The sequence below is a fragment of the Drosophila ananassae genome, chromosome 3R, assembly GCF_017639315.1.
Source record: "Drosophila ananassae strain 14024-0371.13 chromosome 3R, ASM1763931v2, whole genome shotgun sequence".
NCBI classification, from domain to species: Eukaryota; Metazoa; Arthropoda; class Insecta; order Diptera; family Drosophilidae; genus Drosophila; species Drosophila ananassae.
Genome location: NC_057930.1, coordinates 21182513 through 21201027, shown reverse-complemented (window position 1 = coordinate 21201027; position 18515 = coordinate 21182513). Strand labels below are relative to the sequence as shown.

Here is an 18515-nt window from a genome sequence, read left to right as displayed (position 1 = left end):
GATATGGGCCTGGTCATGGAAGGAGATAAAGCTGATTTAAATTGGTTGCACAATTGTCTGAAACTCTATAAAAAAGAAACATTAAAAACACCAAACACTTTTTTTTTATTAAATGTTAACGCTCATATACGTTTTATTTATATCCGATTTTTCATATGTAAGAACAAAAATATATATTTACAATTTTTTAAATCGCGCCTTCTCCCTAATTCATTGTTTTTATTATTTGTTCGGCGTTAAATTGTTTTTTTCATAATTCAATAAAATCAAAATGAATTGTTTGCGTCCTACTTAATTCAAATCCATTATAAAACTGCTGCATTTATGTTTGGAATTGGATCCACATATCAACTAATATAGATAAAACAACTTTCATACAGTTCATATCATAATCACTTCGTTTCAAACACGTGCGTTTGGGGCGTAATCAAAAATGAAGATAGGAATCATCATAATAATCATTTAATTCTTTTCACATGTATCTAAAGAGATGCATTTGTTTCTTTTTAAAGACAGGGATTTGAATTTCGAATTGTTTTATGGGCCAGACGTATAAATGTACATCAAACGCGCACTAAAATTAATAATTCATTTATAAATTTATTATTTTAGCTATATTTATAGTTATTAATATTCCTTTTTGCTTAAATTGATGTTAATTTTTACTCATCTGCTTAAAAATAAGGGCTTGCATTATGCATTATTACTCTTATGTATGTTGCTTGGCGTACGATTCATGTGGTTGAATGTATCTGAGGGTGGTTGTGTAGTGTATGTTGGTTGTTTTGGGTGGTTGTGGTTGTGATTGTGGTGGTGGTGGTGCAGGTGTTGGTGTGATAGTTGGCGGCGCGGATGCTGATTTGAAAAGAACATTTAACTTGGCTAATAACTGCTATACACTTGCTAGGCGCAACATAAATTCCGAAACACAGAATAATTAGAGAATATTAAGAAATATATTAGAAGGATAATAGCTGTGTCGTGAGGAGGCTCGCATTATCCAATTGCATTTTTTAACTGTTCAATTTTGAATGTCAGGCTTACAAAAAAAGAGTCTGCGAAAGGGGAATTTCACAATTCGGGGGCGCACTTATTGGTAACTGTATGCTTTCAGTTTCTTGACTGGAGGTCATCTATAATCTTGGTCAAAATTATAATTGCTGCTCGATTTGTCAGGCGCCTGCTGTTCGAGCGATGATTTTCAGTTTGGTTTACTGTGTGTTTTGCAATTTGCAATTTAATGATGAGTATGATCCGGATCGTGCTCATTATACTGCCGCTACCGCCGCTTGCGGCCCGCTTAAGCCAAATAATTATACACCTTTCGATCCTCGGGCGATCGTTGCAGATATTCGCGCTCGATGAGGCCCTCGATTCGCTTCTTGATAAACACAGGTGACGGCAAGAAGCGCGACTTCAACTGCGACGTCACGTCCGAAACCAGTAGGTTGTGCTACAGAAACAAATTTCATAAACATCTATAAACATTTTAACTAGAATTTTAATACTTACAGCCATACGCTTACGCGCCTTCATGATGCGTACAATAGCTGCTTCAATCTCGTGCTTACGATCCTCGTCGACCTTTCCACGCGTCTCCTTGCGCTCTGGCTCCGATTCACCCTTGGCTGCCACAGTTTGAATCTTAACCCTGGAATACAAAATTATTAAATATTATTTAATGTTTTAAATATATTTAAAATGAGAATTATACCTGTGGAATTTGGATACAAAGGCATCGTTCACATAGAACTCATCCGTGGGCTCAATATCCTTGGTTTTCGTTTTTGAGTTCCGGACTAGCAGTCGCTGCGCTGGCTTGCCCATTGAAAGAGATTGGAGAGCTCGGACTAGCTCTCTTTCCGGTATGTCCGTCTCCTGGTGGATGTCATCGTAGGTTAGCACATCTCGATTGTTAAATAGAAGCAGAACGCACATCTAAAAAGGGTTAAATATGATATGAAAATATGTTTCTCTTAAAAACAAACAACTTATAAACTCACTTGGTATGTGGACACTTGCAGAATATGCTTGCGGGTGGTGGTAGGCACAGCACAGCCGCTAGAGCTGGAGCTCGGAGCATCCTTATCCTTTTCAGTGTCTGCTGCTTTGCGGCCATAAAAAACAGCGTTAATATAAGCAGTGCCTGGATAAAAGAACCAAAGTTTAGTTAGAATAGAGTTAGTTCGAATGTCTAATATTACTCACCCATCTGAGGCTGTAGCGTCAGCTGACGACCTGAGTGCTTATTTAAATAGAAGTTTTTGAATATATCAAAGGCTTCGCGGGGTGCGGCGGGTATGTTGCAGTTGGGAGTTGCCGTCTGTTCAAGGGGAATTGCAATTAAGTTAATGATTATCCCTTTTAACTTATTGATTATTGAAAAAACTTACCTGGGTGGGCCAAAATCCAGTTGTTAGTATGCGTACCGTAAGCTCCACACCGCCCAGAGATAAATTGTTATTATTTACAAAGTTTTTAAACTCGTCCATGATCGTATTGGAGACAGACATGTCTTTAAACATGCCCTCTAGCTTCGAGGTAAATTGACAGCCGCATTCAGTCTACAAAGAATTTTAATGAATAATAAAGTTTGTAATAAAAAGAGAAAACTTACCTTTAGTTTGGATATCATGTTCTTTTCGAAATCGTCTGAGACTGATTTATTTAGCAACAATCGCTTGGCTAAATGCGTCTTATAATAGCGCTCAAAGACATCTTTCTCCAATAGGAAACGGAAGAGCACCATTGTTTTATCCAAAATGGATTCAATCTCCTGCTCGCTCATCTATTAAAGCAAGAGTTAAGAAAGTTAAAACATGAAATAATATGATTAAAATTTAAAATCTTACTCCTTTGCCGCCCTTTTTCAGTTTGTCGTCAATGAATAGTGACAAATATTCGGGAGATTTGTTATTCAGATTGAGGAAATGTTCAAAATCAGATGAGATGACGTTTTTAAATATGCGATCATTGCTGAATGAGTGCACCAGAAACTGATCAAAGCGATCCTTAAGATCCAGTAGGTTCTGCACGAACGTGATGGGGTTTGTGTTTCCGTTCTCCTCCTCCTTGACCAGCATGCGTCCTTGTTCGCGCAGATACGCCGACATGGTATCTGCTATCACTTTGAGGCCCTCCTCTTTCAGTCTCGAGAAGAGCTTGTATGTGCAGGCCAGGTCCTCGGTCTTTGAATTCTTTATCATATACACAACGCCCGAATTCTCCATTTCAACAATGGGACGCATATGCTTCTTGATCAGTTCCTCTTCTACGACACGCACAATGCGTGGTTCTGTGTCCTTGTCCAAATAGAGTGCCGCTCGCGAGGACTCCTCCGTGATGCGTGCCTCTACTTTCTTGATGTAAACGCCAGCGTTGTTCTCGGCAAGAAAGTTCTGAGACTCGAATTTATAGAACGCCGCCGACTGGGCGAGGAATGGCTTCTCAAAGTCCTCCTCATAAACTGTGCGCGAGTTGATGCCCAAGGTAATTAGCATACTGCAAGCATTCTTGATCGCCAAATGGTTAATGGCCTCGCCATGCCGCTCCTCCATCACCATGCCAAGCAGTTTCTCTCGCAATGCCTTCTGGATTTCCGAAAAGCGAACAACCTAAATGGATAAATGGATTTTTTAGTTTAAACTTTTAACAGATAGACTATTAAAAAGAGATATTTCATACCTGATCTCTAAACAGAATCAATCCCAGATTGTATACATTGTCCACCTCTCGCTGCTGCACATAAACTCGGTCCATGTACATGAGTATGTCGCGGATCATTACCATCGAGGTCTGGTGATCGGTCCAGGCTTGATTCAACTTGGGCAGGAAATTACTGTGCAGGCTCTCCAGTACCTCCGTTCGCACCTTGTGCTCCAGATGCTCGGAGACAACCTCCCGAAGGCCATAGTAGAGTCGGTTGCCATGTTTGTGCAACACCATGTTGTAGGCATTACGATATAGCTGTTCGAACGACAATCCTGAGTTGTTTTTCTTCTGAATTTCCTGGATGGCATTCTTAAGGCTGGCCCAAATTGTTTCCACGTACTTTTCATCCATTGAGGCCTGCAAGAAAGGAGATGATCTTAATTAGTATAATGTTAAAATAAATGCTGGAAGGATCATTAAAAAAGGATCATCTAACATTAAAAGCTTTGCGCTTATACTCGGGCAGCCAGAGTGGATAGCGGCAGCCGAGGGCCCCAGTTTCTGGTATTGCTGGTGATGCATCGTTATTGTTATTATTATCGGTACCGGTGACATCTGATGTGGTAGTTGTAGTACTGGTAGCTTCAGTGTTATTGGAAGCGGGTGCGGGTACGGCAGCTGATGTGGTTATCGGTGCAGCAACTGGAACTGCATTTCGACCAGATCTGGCGGTATGATGGTGATGCGAGCGCCGCTGGAGAGCAGCCGTCCCAGAAGGTGGTAGACGATGTTGTTGCTGCTGCAGCTGATGATGGTGTTGCTGTTGTTGTTGTTGTTGATGTTGCTGCTGCTGATGCTGGGAGGAAAAGGAGGCATTGGAGACATTATGGGTCAGATTGCGCGCCTGTTGCTGCTGGCCGACAACAACAGAATGCCTGGAGATCCGACAGACGGTTCCGCTGTCCATAGTTGCGCCGCCATTGACATTGCCATTGCTATTGCCGCCCGCCGGATTGAAATTATTTGAGCCGGCCACAATGCGATTATGTTGGCGGACGTGACTGTGGACGTTGAGGTTGTTCAGTTGATCCGGCTGATGATGATGTTGGTGTTGGCGGTGATCGCGTCCGTGCATCGAATGGCGATGCTGCTCCTGTTCACTTAACCTTTGCCGATGATCCCGTTCACGCTCCCGATCCCGATCCCGTTCCCGATCCCGATCACGTTCACGTTCACGCTCACGATGGACTCTTTGATCCTCGCCCAGCGCCTGGGAGCGGCGGGCTTGCTGATGTCCCGCTGCCGGTGCCGTGCGGGACCGACTTCGGTTTGACGACCTAATGATGACGGCTTTTGCTCAACATCCGCCACGCGCGGAACTGATCCACTGATCCACCGATCCACTTCCTCCTCCTCAATGCACTTCGCTCGCTTACTCGCGTCTCGCCCTTCACCCTGCTCTCCTCATACAGGTCTACACGGTCTTTTTGTGTCTGTTGTGGGGAACAATAATTTCTCAAAAACTACGATTCTATTGGTTGTAACTTAAAAACTAAAATGTGCTCGAATTTACCCTGCCCCGGCCGGTGTTTTGAAGTTTTCTTGTTTATGTATTCTCGTTATTTTTTTCATTTATTTTGATTTTTGATTTTTTTTTTTTTTTTTTTTGAGAGAGAAAGCGATTAGAGTGTTCTGTGTTTAGGTTGTTTCGGTATTCCTGAAGCCTGACAGATTAACGAAACGGTTTTGTTCGTGGGCAAAGAGTTGTTTTAGGTTGTCGAGTGACAAAAATGTTTGAATTGGTGGGATAATTTATAAATATGTGTATAAATATTGATCAAATAGCCGCCTGCTAGTGTTTTGTAATTTTTTTTTGTTTTTTGTTCAAGGGGACAAAGTACGGCACAATCCTAGGAATTATCTTATCGGGAAATTTTGCAAAATCATGAAATAATCGAAAGAATTTTTCGCAGGTAAGTTTGTAAATACGTACGTAGGTCCTAATATTATTCAAAAGTTTATATTTAATATTGTTTTGTAACAAGCCACGATCGTTGTTTTAATTCGTCTGTAGTATTAATATTAATTTTTCATTATTTATATATATTTATCACGAATAATAGCAGCTTAATTTATAAAAATGAATAATACAATTTAAGATTTTTTTAGGTAAGTAGCTTATGTCTATGACACAGTTTTTAAACTTACATAGCTTAGGTTCTAAATGTCATAATATATTATGATATATGTCATAATTCCCTCACAAATGACTAAGCTAATATTACAATCTAACCCATTAATAATACTATTATTTGTAATACATTTTGAGGGTAAAAATCTTTGAGGGATTCCCCCAAAATCTCTTAATGTCTTACCGGAAAAGCGCGTATGCGCATTTTGCCCTCCTTCTTTGGAGGATTTCCCCGCAGATTCATGCTTCTGAGGCGTCGGCACTGCTCCTCCACTTTATTGGCGGTCCGGACTCCGGAGCAGGGAGCTGCAGCTTCTGCAGATCGCTTGGCTTTCCACGCACAGGCAGAGGCGATGGCTCTCGGATGTAAACAAGTTGACCCACAATGGCGGAGTTCTCAGTCTTAGATTCGTTTTCTAAAAGGTAAAGATGAGTTTGCTATATTTTACGGATTTCAACGGTATTAGTATGGGTAACGAAAGTATTTTTGCAAGCTTTCCACTCAAACTCTCAAATGTTAGGGTGTCAAAGCGCGAGAACTCACACACACCCGACATACCATCTGCTATTAAGGGGGAGTGTTATTAAGCGGGTCAGAAAAAGTAATATTAAATATTTTAAATAACTATTTATCATTCTGACTTATTAAAATCTTTTTGGGGTTAATGATTATATTTTTAAAAAAACTCTATACTCCCAATATTTTTAAGATAAATATTTAAGAATAACTTTATCTCATCTCAACTGTTTCCAATCTCATTTTGACATTTCTTTAAGGATAAAAAAAATAAAATTTTTTATTTGTTTCTTAAGGGATTCCCCCCCTAATGGCACGTATATATGTTTTTCTAGTTGGGGAAGCGGCGGCGGCGGCGGTTTTCCTTTTTTATTGCAAATATTTCGCAATTGTGGATCCGAGGAGTCAACGATCAAGAACTGCGCCGCCACTTCCTTTGTCGCAGAATCCATCGTCTATATGCTATATCGTGTATATTCCACTGCAGGTCTCTCCTCAAAGAAACAGAAAACAGAAAAAAAGAAAATACTCACACGGCGACAATATATGTAATTGTTATGTACACAAGTATGTGCGAGCACTGAATGCAATTAAACGCAAACCGATTGCCATGCCGTATCCAACAAAAAAAAATATCCTTCGAATATGTATGGAGCCCAACAACACCGGTCTGTGAGCCTTTAAAATTTTAATAATTTTTTTTTTTGCAGTCTTTACTTTCTGGAAAAAAGACTGGTGGGGTTATACGTATGTGTGTGCGTTTGCCTGAATGTGTGTGGGTGTGTGTGTGTGAGTGCGTGCGTGAATGTCTGTCTCACCGTCTGTGCCTGTGTGTGTATGTTTTTGTACCTTTGCTTTCTAAGCGGCGCTGGTTCTGAATATCCTTTAGATTTCGCTTCACCGAAAATTAATTCACTGGTGCAGAAGCACGAATATTGCTCTTGTTGCTATTTTTATCGATTTGTTGCTATTTATTAAATTTACTAGCATAGCTATTTTGCAATTGTATTGATTGTAGTTCCTATAAGGGATGCCGGATCAGCGCACTGCGGCAGAGCTGCCACCACGTCGAAACAGCTATGTTTTTTAAACAGTGTTGATGATTTGGCCATTTAACAGCAGTTTTTTGACATTTTTAAATTTTAAGAAACAATATTATCATTTTTCTATAAATTAAATCGGTAAAGTTGAATTTAATAAGTTTTATTCACAAATAAAACCCTTTTTGTGTTGTAGATTGATTTAGAGTTGCTTTTATAATAATATCGAAAATTATCCCAAAAAGTATGCTACACATTTTCAAAAAATTATACTCTTTCCTAAAAGTATGGTGCAATACTCGGTTTATACTGTTAATTTTAATTTTTAATTAAATTAACTTATAAATTAGATATTTCTAACTTTTATGATAAAATAATAATGTTAAGACAAGTCTGTAAGTTTTCCACTTTTAAAAGAAAGTTTTTAACATTAAAGATTGTTTTTAAATTACTAAGTTAATATTTAAATAATTTAACAAATATTGACAAAATATTTTAATAATTATAATTACTGGATGAAAAAAATAAATAATTCATTCATGTAAGGAATTAAGCTTTCACTTTGCAAACTAATTACCTTGCGGCAAGGTCCCGTCGGTCAAATAATATTTTAATTATGACAACTGACCCCGCCAATAAAAAAAAATCAAGAAAAACAAAATAATATTAAACACAAAGTGGTTGTAAACGGATACCCCTTGCCGGCTACCGCATGTGGCTTTCTTAATTGGCCAACGAGACGCGCCCTGGCCCACAGCCTTCGTGGCCCGGCTGATAAGCAAATTGGTAAAAAATTTACAACAAAATTGTGAGTTTAATTTGCGAATAACTTCAACTTCAGACTTGCGTGTAAATTATGCGCACTTTCACCGCAACAGCAACGGTTGCATGGTTGCAACCATGAGGCATGGACCTGGGTCCCTTTTGGCTGCTTCATTTGTCGTGCGTCGAAATTAATTAGTTGTACTTCTTCAGGTTATCCCTTCTGCGTAGGTGTTCGTTTGTTGTCATCAATTCATGCGTATTTATTACCATTTATGCCCGACTGTCGGCTGATGCACCGCGAATTAATTACACGCCGTGCACATCAACATAAATGTTGCACGCCGCGGGTGCAACATGCACTGGATCCTCTATAAAACTATATATATATATATATGTTGCCACAAAAAATGAATGGCAGTAAAGGGGAAATAGTCACTAGCTTATAGCCACATAATCGTGCCCCATCGCAACCACTCATATTCACACCAGGCACTCGCGGCAACAAGGACAATAAATCATCCGTCAGGCAGTCGAGTGCAGACAAATTCACTGAAAATTTAAATAAAAATCAAAACAAATGCCTAGACCAAACACGAGGAGTCGGTCCGGGCGACCGTAAAAGGCCAAAAAGGAGCTATCCCCCTCGTACTTCTCGTAATGCTGCCAGCCCCATCAATATGGAGCATACAATACAAACAAAAGCAACTCGTCGTCGGCTGGCATTATGAATAACTTTTAAATTTGAATGTGAAATAAACGCTTTGTCTAAGCGGGCTACCGTTAGCAACATGCTGCAGTTGCAGTTGAAGTTGCAGTTACCGGCGCTGCTGTTGCTGCTGTTGCTGCTGTTACCTGTGATTTATGCAGCAACATTTGATGAAATATAATACAAAAGGCGCACACAGCAGCCGTACCAACAAACCAACAACAAAGATAAATTGCCGCACGCTAAATTGTAAACTATATAAGGTTTAAATGCAAAGTGTGTTGCTTGCATGTTGCATGTTGCTAGTTTGCTGCTTTCAACTTTTATGCAACAAATGTTGCTTCGCTTTTATGGCTTCATTTTGGCCAAAAAACCAACAAACCTATAGCAATTTAATAAATTACTTTACTAAGATGGTTTACTAATTACACTTAAGGTTTCTTGCAATATAATTCTGTTTGTAGGAAACATTCTCCAAAAGGGTTATGGAATAAAAATGGCATTTTGATTGATAAGATATCTAGTTTAAATTCAGTTTATTATCTCACAGTTTACTGGGCTTTGATGGCTATTGGACAGTTTCAGTTTTGACGGATCCGGTCAAGGCAATGCACTCGATCTCCACCAGGGCATCCATGGGCAGTTTGGCCACTTGGAAACAGCTTCGAGCCGGAAAGTCCTTATTGAACACTGAAATTAGAGATAAGCCACCACATAAAGCATATTTTTTTCGTAAAAAAAATGTCATAAAATGTTTACAGTAAACAATAAACTGGGCGATAAGGTGCAACGATGCCGATTGCCTTATCAAATCAACGGCAACACCACAAAGGCTGGTATACAGTAGGTATTGGTTAAAAATAACCATTATTATTATGATGATATTAATATATTTATGAAGTTTATTGAAGGTATTTAGTACGTATTGCTCACCCTTTTTGTAAACCTCGTTGACAGCTCCAAAGTCGTTAAGATCCTTCAGGAACACGGTGTTCTTGACAACCTTGTCCACTCCAGAATCGGCTGCCTTAAGGACGGCCTCCAGATTCTCCAGAGCCTTCTCAGCCTGCTCGGTGGGTCCACCAGGAACCAGCTTCATGGTATCCTTATCCAAGCCCAGACATCCAGACACGTACACAGTACGATCAGCCACCACAGCCTGGCTATAATAGGTAAGGAAATATATTAATTTAGAATTATAATATAGAATTTATAATGTATTATTTACTTGTAGGGAGCAACTGGCTTGGCCGCATTGGTAGTGCTGATTAGTTTCCTCACAATCGTTGACATTTTGAACTTGGCAACTGGTGTGCTCGGCCTGAAAAGAACTGGACGAATGCTTCAATTTTATAAAATGTTCAACAAGTTGCTTTTGATATCAGCAATAGCTTTATTATACTGCTTATCTCCCGCGAAAACACCTGAAATCAGCTGACACTCAGCTGTTTTTTAGAAAAAGCTTAAAAAGCTTAACTAAAAGAACGATGTAGAAAGTTTTTGGAATTTTACATTTAATACAGAGTATTCTAAATTTTAAAAATATGTTTTTATTATTTCAAATTTATTTCAAACCTTTAATTAAATCAGAAGCTTTGATAACTTAATTAACATTATTGCTGTGGAGTTATTAATTTCTGATATCCCAAAAATTTGGGTCGCCTGCGCTTTCCCTAGCTGGTGAATTTTTTAGCCAACCGATATTTGATTTAACGCCATAAAAAATGCATGCCATGTCACTTAGCCACGCCCCCCAGAGCCGCCCTGACTAATTATTTATTATTTGGCAATTGCTGTCTGTCAGTCGCTGTCAGCCAGGTAAAAAGAAAGCCCCAGCTTCGTTCGCAAAAGTTCCCGTTTCCAGAATCTTTACGCATGCCAAAATAACACAAAAAATAAAAATAAAAAAATAAGAAAGAAAAACACTCTGTAATTATGTGAAGAAGATGGGGCGATCCTGAAATGTGGCAAAGGGTCTTAATCCCAGACTGAGACTTGAAGCTGCACCCAACTGCAACATGAGCAGCAACGGCAACACAACATCCAGCGTAGGTGCAACTTCAGAGCAAAGAGAACACGCCCAGCAAAACGCCGCCCCAAGATTGATTGCAGACGTTTTGTTGTTGCTGCCACAGGTTTACTGTGAAAAATTAATAATTATATTTATTAAAAATATTACAAATATGTATAGAAAACTTTCAAATAGTTCATCAGCCAGAATACTGGAGTATGTCCTTTACAGAATTTTTTCAGGATGCAGATTGTAATATTTCCCTGAGTGTATTGTTTTTCCGGTTGCTGATATTACCAGCCATCCCACGAAGATTCAACGAAATGCTGAAAGAAATTTCTTTCGGCTGCCTCTGCCCCGAAGCCTTTTCATGTCGCATTTTAGTGCATTAATTACTTTATGATCCACTTTATGCGCATAAAATATGCAAGTCCCCCGGATCGGAAAAAAGTAATTTCACAGTAAAGGGCCAACTTCGTGGGAGTTGCAGAACTTTTTTTTTGGGGGGTTTCTCTCTTATTTATTATTATTATTAATTTTTCTTATTGAGTGTGCGGGTTGCTCTGGAGTCAGAAAAATCAATATTGATATTAATTAGCCGCATCTCGGTATTGATTTATACACACAATTTACTTTGTTTAATGATGGCTCCTGGCCTCTGGACAAACAATTTTACATTAAATGCTTTAATAAATAAAGCCCTAAATAAGGCAAACGATGCCATATAATTACCTGGAATATAACAAATGGCCCATGAGTTGCAGTACTGGCCAAAGGTGTGCATTAAGAAAGGGCCGAAACGGCCAGAACCTGGATCTTGGATATGTTCTGAAACCAGCCAGTTCTCAACCCTAAGCCCTTGAGGTTCTCAAGTTATGGGAACAAGTTGCTGGTTGTCCAGTATTTATGGCACTTGTTGGAGGAGTAGCCGACTGCCTCCAACCATTGCTCGTTTCCATGTCACTCTGATTGCCAACAGGTGCGGTTGGTTCCATTTAAAAGATATACGTATATAACTATACAATAAGAGTACAAATATAATGGAAATTAGGATCCTGCAGAAAAAAAAAATACCTCTTTTAATACTCAAACTAATATTTTATAAAATAATTATGATAAATCCGCACCTGAACAAAAAACAAACCAAGAATCAAAGCTAAAACTTTCCTTTCCACTTGACATACTCCTGGGGATGGCTCCCCATCATGTTGTGCCTGCCATTTTTTATTGGCTCAAATAACTTCATTTGTTTAAGGCTTTATTGGAGCGCCTCCGGCTCTCTAAACTGAAACTGCCGGACTGAAACTGATGCTGCTGGGACAGGTCTCTCCATGGCGCAAATTACAACGATTTCTCAGCCGGAGATGGAGATGCAGGCACGGTAACTGCAACTGCAACAGGGGCTACTGCCACTTGCTCTGGTCTTGGGTCTTGTTATTGGATACTCTATAATTTGCATGTGATTTTTATGGCTCTCTCGATTTTCATGCCAAATTATTTGATTTTAATTTGCTGCGTAATTGCCGGTCTGCCGCAGCGAGAGGAGGAGTTACTACTGGATATCTGCAGACTGGTAGCCACTTTGTCTAGGTCCACCTTCCTGCCTATTAAACATCAGATTTATGTTTATTGCGCTATTGACGCGACTAATCCCAAACACGATATTGGCCAGAAATAGAATGCCGGTCGTTAAGCCATAAAGGGGGTGGAAGAGGCGAATCGCATTTCAAGGACGATCCGTGAAAAATTGTAGCCAACAATTAACTAGATCACGACGGGAACGGGTAGGTATTTGCCTATAGTTTATGGACCTTTTTATAGATGTTCCTATAAACTTGGACATATCATTGTCAGTGACAGAAGAAAAGCATTTTTTATAATTTCTTGTCAAATTTTCTGATGGGTCCCCTTCAAAATTCTGAAAATGCCTGGTAAAAATGCCAAGATGTGCAAAAACGCATGGAGCCACAATATGGCCCCCAGCGATGGCTATATCTTTGCCAATACTCATCCGATTCTTGAGTGGAATACCTTAATCGATTCGTGGATCGATTCTCCACAATTCTGCATCAAAATCTAGAAATGAAATATTTTTTAGATTTTTTTTCAAAAATTCTGATGGGTCCCCTTGGAAATCCTGAAAACGCATGGGAGGCACTATGTGGCCCCCAGCGATAGCCATATCTTTGCCAATACTCATCCGATTCTTGAGTGGAATACCTTAATCGATTCGTGGATCGATTCTCCACAATTCTGCATCAAAATCTAGAAATTAAATATTTTTTAGATTTTTTGTCAAAAATTCTGATGGGTCCCCTTGGAAATAATGAATATGCATGGGAGGCACTATGTGGCCCCCAGCGATAGCCATATCTTTGCCAATACTCATCCGATTCTTGAGCGGAATACCTTAATCGATTCGTGGATCGATTCTCCATCATTCTGCATCAAAATCTAGAAGTGAAATATTTTTTAGATTTTTTGTCAAAAATCCTGATGGGTCCCCTTGGAAATCCTGAAAACGCTTGGGAGGCACTATGTGGCCCCCAGCGATAGCCATATCTTTTCCAATACTCATCCGATTCTTAAGCGGAATACCTTAAACGATTTGTACAGCAATTCCCTTTCGATCTGAATCAAAATCGAGAAACAAGTTATTTTTTAGATTTTTTCTCAAATTTCTGGAGCATCCACAATATGGCCCCTAGCGATGGCTATATCTTTGCCAATATCCATCCGGTTCTGGAGCGGAATACCTTGAACGATTTGTAGATTGATTCTGCATACAAATTTTCCACTAAAAATGCTTAATGCATAGGAGAATCCCAATGCCTGGAGGGACTATATGAGCTCAAACGAAGACCACATCTTTGCCAATACTATTCTGATTCTCGAGCGGAATACTCTTAACGATTTTTATGTTGGTAAAATATCATTTAAAGCCTCTATTGGGAAGCCAATAATTCTTCATGCAAATGCTTTTATTTATGAATGGCTGAATTTCGAAGCACAGTCGCTACCTTTCTATTGCATTTTCCATCCGCCCATTCGGGCATTTCGAACCTCTCATATCCGAAACGCCCACGTTCAAATCTGTCAGGGGTGCCTCTCCAATGGCTTTAATTGCCGCCGACCCAGCCCCGCCTCGGACCACGCCTCCTGCGACCAGATCTCCACAGGACACGGCGAGCGGAGTTGACATGCAACTGCCAAAACGATGCTCAGATGTTCGAGTCGCGCAAGTGAAAATTGCACTTTGAGTGTATGCTTTATTTTTCGTTTAATTTGCAATGCAAAATAGTTGCACGATCCCGATCCACTGGCAGTGGATAGTCAGCACACGCCCTAAACGCCACAAATGAAAACTAATGATTTTCACTTTATAACTTTTGGAGCAAGTACATGGAGGGGTTGTGGCAAGGCGGCGATGGACTCGACTCTCGGGCTCACGCAAAACTAGCCGCACGGAAGCGAATGGGATTGCAAAGCCATGGGCTTGCATGGAAAATTTGAAATTTAATCGCTAGCAATTAATTTGGTTCAAATGTAGTGAAAAGCGTTCCCCTCATTCAGGGGTGCTGAGGGGGACAGGGGTGGGGCTAGGACTGGCGCCCCCACAGTTGCAGCAGCTGCACCGCCCGCTGAGCATCGAGGTGGGTCAGTCGCATGTCCACCTGTATCGATTGGGAGCAGCAGCCGCCACGGGAGTAGAGTCACTGTACAAGAAAATTTGGTATAGATGTCTCTAGAGTTGAAATTTAAAGAAGTTAAAGTCTCTTTTAGTAAATATTTTTCTTAGTGTAGCTGAAAGCCAGTTGCAGCAGCGTCTGTGTGGTCTTAGGGGTCCATCGAGTCTCAAGTTGCTGCCGCTCGATGACAAACGAACGTTCAACATCCAGCATCCAGCATCCAGCATTCGGCACTGAACATTCAACATTCGACATTTGGCAAGTGGTCAACCGCTCAACGTCGCAGTCGGTGGGCAGGAAAATTGAAAAATTAACAAGTATGAAATGTGCAATTAAAGTGGGCTAGTCCCGACCCCCACATTACCTCTGGGTAATACGAGATACCCGCCACAAATGGCCAACCAGTCCTAGGAAAGTGAGGATGACAACGACAACGACAACGTTGCCTACACCTGAACTCCATGATACTAACTTTGGGGGAAGGCCCCCCGAAGGAGGCGAATTATTAATCTACTTTTAATTGCAGCCAGGCAAAAGGCATCTTAGGTACTTGTTGTGGCACTCGGCTCCACCCTGGGATCACCATGCCCCCATTGATTAATGTGCGCCAATTGTGAAATAAATGTTTTGCTGCCAGCATCCTTCCTTGGCTTCTTGGCTGCTACCTAATTGAATTATTGGCAGGGGCATATTTGTGGCAGGCCTGTTTCCATACATATATGTTCGAATAAGTGCCTCAAAGAGGGGCGTGGCACTGCCTTATTGATTGTTGTTTGCTCAAAGGCGGAGAGTGGCAAAAAGCAAGCCATGTGGATGTTGCAGGGACGCGTGCGAGATATGAAATCAGCAAGAGATGTTAATGGTTGGCACCATTATTCAAGAATCTGAGGAACAGGAACCTCCAGAGGTCAGGTTGTGGATTGTTGGTTTAAAAATATTTTCATACATTTTTTATATCAGAAATACGAAAAACAATTACCAATAAACTTCCTCACGTGTGACCCACCTGGGCCGAAAGCATAAGCCAAAACCAAGCCAAATAAGATTGCATCACGTGACCCAATTCGATCATATTTTTCCAAACACAAATATTGACTTATTTTTGGCCATTTTTCTGGGTTTTCACCCACTTTGCCTTTGGCCTAGACATGATCTCGACGAGCAAAGTGGCACACTTGGAGGAGCTGGAGTTGCAGTTCAAGTTGGCAACTGGGAAATGCAATGCCAGCAAATTGGCCAACAACAAAAATAGCAATAACAATGGTAAGGCAGCAAACAAGGTACAACGAGGTCAGTCTAGGGCGACGGTGATGGCAGTGGTCCATGGGATGCGAGTTGCACCTCTTGGCCATGTTCTCCCTAATGTCAACTCATATTGCCAATGGGTATGGGTCTTGGAGTAGAGGAGGTACGATTGTTGGCCTAAATAATAAAACTTCAGAGACAGAGACACTACCAGAAACATTCCACAAATAATAGTTACTAATTTTTAAATCTTTTATTGAGAATATACATTAAGAGTTTTCTTCTTAAAGTTTTCTATATTTTTAAATCAAAGATATATCGATTTTGTCGATTAAAATAATTTCTTTTAGTGCATTACAAGCTTGAAAAAAAAAACACTTTTTGGAGGTGGTGTCACCAAGAAAACAGACACGAATTTTGCATTTTGGTTCTGCTCTTCTCAATTTGGCCGTCTAGCCGAAAATGTTTATAAACTTGGCCATAAACATAACAATTGAATGGGTCCTTTCAGTTGAAGGACAGAACAAAAACATATTCCGCAATTGGATGGCGAAACATATTCAGGGCGTTGCCGGTGAAATTGGTAAGTATTTGTGGCCTTATAGCCCACTCCAGTCGATCCACAATTGATAACAGCGAAAATAAATGGAAATTCGAGGCTTCGGAGGCGACAACCCAGCCTTATATTGTACAAACATTTAAATCCTCGACTGTCTTTTCGCGCTGGCCCCTTGTAGCCTGTCAGTGGGTTGCTGAAAAAGAAAACGGTTGAAAAAAATTCATTAAATTGAAAAAAGGGTACCAAGTGCAAAAGGTTACAGGTAGTGCCGCAACTACACAAAAAAGTAAAATAAAAAACAAACGAAGAAAGGGTTAAGAAACAAACAGAAATCAAAACAAATCGATGGGGATTGGTAGAGAATTGTAAATGCTCTTTAAGACTAAAAATAAGTGGCCAAAATCATTTTTTTTAATTATTGCGAAGGGTTTACTTCAATCCTTTTCTTTTGAATAAAATTATCAAACATTAAATAAATATGTGGTTTAAAACTAAGCAAGTGAGCCTAATTTTTTCGCCTTAACTACACTGTACAACTTGGCCAAAAACACTACCAACAAAAAGAAAAAAAAAAGCTGCCAGACAACAGCAAATAAATCTGACAAGAGTTTTGCAGTCGCAGCTTTGACTTTAGAATGGCCCAATGTCCGATGATGAAGTGATTTTAAGGGGTCGGGGGCGGTGGCTCTTTATTGGAGCGGCCAAGGGGATACCGTGGCAGGGGCAACTGCAACTGCAACTGGAGCCGGTGGAGCGACTTCAATGCGCACGCGCTGGCTGCCACTTAACGAGCGGAGGCCACAAGGAAAGAAAGCTCCTGCTGCCTTCGAGGGCGTTGTAAGATCTCCTCGAAAAAAAATCCCCAAAAACAACAAACCTTTACAAAAAAAAAGGGAAAAAAGAGGTGACAAAGTCACGAAATTCTTGTCAATTTTCAACTACAGACCAATTTGTTTGTCTTCTCCCAGTTGCAACAAAAAACCAAGCCGCAACCAAAAAAAAAAATAACAAAAAAAGGAAAAAAGTAAATCCCAAAAGTTGGTTGGTGAAAAAAAAAAGCATCGTGACAAATCAAGCTACCAAAATTGGAAGAAAACTCCGCAGCGGGCTAGAAGAAGCCAAGTCAGAGGAATCGAGAGCCCCGGGCCAATCGACCCATATTAATAACTTTTTCCCAGCCCAGTTCTTTTCCATCGTCTGCTTCAGTTTTCCCCACACCGAGTTTTCTCACATGGCTGGGGCTTTTTGGTCAGCAATAAAGCCAAATGAAATCGTCTTGGCCTAAGTGTTTTTCCCAGTTTCTGGCCATATATAGTCGATTGATTGCTCCACTAAGCGACGACGATTCTTGGGCCCCGCTGTCGTCGGCAAAACCCACTTGAATCTTGGATCTGGAATCTTGAGACTCTAACTCGGGGCCCTCTCGGCCATATCAAACAAAATAATTTGTGCAACACTTGCGGCACAATAAATTTCAATTACAAACGTTTTAAGGCACTTTTACAGCCATCAAAAACTGATGTTGCTGCTGCTGCCAAATTGAGGTAATGTAGGAGGTGAGAATGTAACCAAATATGGCTAAAAACCAAAGTCAAAATGTTGCCAAAGCAGCCAGGTTTCCATCTCCATGGCCAACACTTTTCTTGAAATTCTTTTACAATTTTTTTACACAGAAAAAAACAGAGAGATAAACCTTTAAACTCCTAACCTATACCAGTTATAAGAAATTGAATGAAGTTTTTACCTTAAAATATATTTATTATTTTTTATTTTCCTGACTGTATTATTTCTTTCGATGAGTGTGTTGGACATGAGTGAAATATTTTTTTAGAAAGTCCACCGAGTGACCCCCGAGAATGGCTTCCACTTTGCCACAAACATGAAAAATCAATCATGTCAGGAGCGGAATAAGATGTTGACAACACGGCCCAGATCAAAAGCCCGAAACGGAAACATTATGGCCGCATTGTGTGCAACTTGGAGCTTGGAAAAATGCGTAACGAATTTATGTTGCCCAGATGGGGGATGACAAATCCACAAAATCCAAGTCCAGCAGCCCCACAACCAATCCACAAAAACCGATCTGGATTCTGGACACATATCACATGGGCGACCACACCCGATCATGTCGGCCCACTTGA

The 18515-nt window shown here is 40.3% G+C and overlaps 2 protein-coding genes across 4 annotated transcripts; both read right to left on the bottom strand.

Moving 5' to 3' along the window:
* Positions 1-937: 937 nt before the first annotated feature.
* Positions 938-7417, bottom strand: LOC6497354 (cullin-3-A). 3 transcript variants are annotated; one of them, XM_044716447.1, is made up of 11 exons: positions 7209-7417; positions 6027-6258; positions 3685-4068; positions 2853-3614; positions 2618-2788; positions 2394-2564; positions 2209-2323; positions 2004-2146; positions 1715-1938; positions 1513-1651; positions 938-1453 (listed from the first exon to the last, which is right to left on the bottom strand). In XM_044716447.1, the coding sequence occupies exons 2-11, from the start codon at positions 6084-6086 to the stop codon at positions 1301-1303; spliced, it is 2322 nt and encodes a 773-aa protein (XP_044572382.1). In that variant the 5' UTR covers positions 6087-6258; positions 7209-7417; the 3' UTR covers positions 938-1300. The 3 variants fall into 3 exon arrangements, with proteins under 3 accessions (XP_044572382.1, XP_001962259.2, XP_014761662.1); XM_001962223.4 differs by lacking the exon at positions 7209-7417 and adding an exon at positions 6893-7019; XM_014906176.3 differs by lacking the exons at positions 6027-6258; positions 7209-7417 and adding exons at positions 4148-5144; positions 5225-5444.
* A 1972-nt stretch (positions 7418-9389) lies between these two features.
* LOC6497353 (rutC family protein UK114) lies at positions 9390-10276 on the bottom strand. The gene is made up of 3 exons (XM_001962224.4): positions 10099-10276; positions 9804-10033; positions 9390-9560 (listed from the first exon to the last, which is right to left on the bottom strand). Exons 1-3 carry the CDS (start codon positions 10161-10163, stop codon positions 9439-9441), a joined length of 417 nt encoding a protein of 138 aa, XP_001962260.1. The 5' UTR covers positions 10164-10276; the 3' UTR covers positions 9390-9438.
* Positions 10277-18515: the final 8239 nt, after the last annotated feature.

Bases quoted from the DNA above. Each gene is read 5' to 3' on its own strand.
- LOC6497354 (XM_014906176.3), bottom strand. From the start codon at position 4,786: ATGCACGGACGCGATCACCGCCAACACCAACATCATCATCAGCCGGAT. The intron at 1,939-2,003 runs GTGAGTTTATAA...AACCCTTTTTAG, and splicing joins TGCAAGTGTCCACATACCAA to ATGTGCGTTCTGCTTCTATT. The intron at 1,454-1,512 runs GTAAGTATTAAA...TTGTTTCTGTAG, and splicing joins AGGCGCGTAAGCGTATGGCT to CACAACCTACTGGTTTCGGA.
- LOC6497353 (XM_001962224.4), bottom strand. From the start codon at position 10,163: ATGTCAACGATTGTGAGGAAACTAATCAGCACTACCAATGCGGCCAAG. The intron at 10,034-10,098 runs GTAAATAATACA...TACCTATTATAG, and splicing joins AAGCCAGTTGCTCCCTACAA to CCAGGCTGTGGTGGCTGATC. The intron at 9,561-9,803 runs GTGAGCAATACG...CTCTAATTTCAG, and splicing joins CAACGAGGTTTACAAAAAGG to TGTTCAATAAGGACTTTCCG.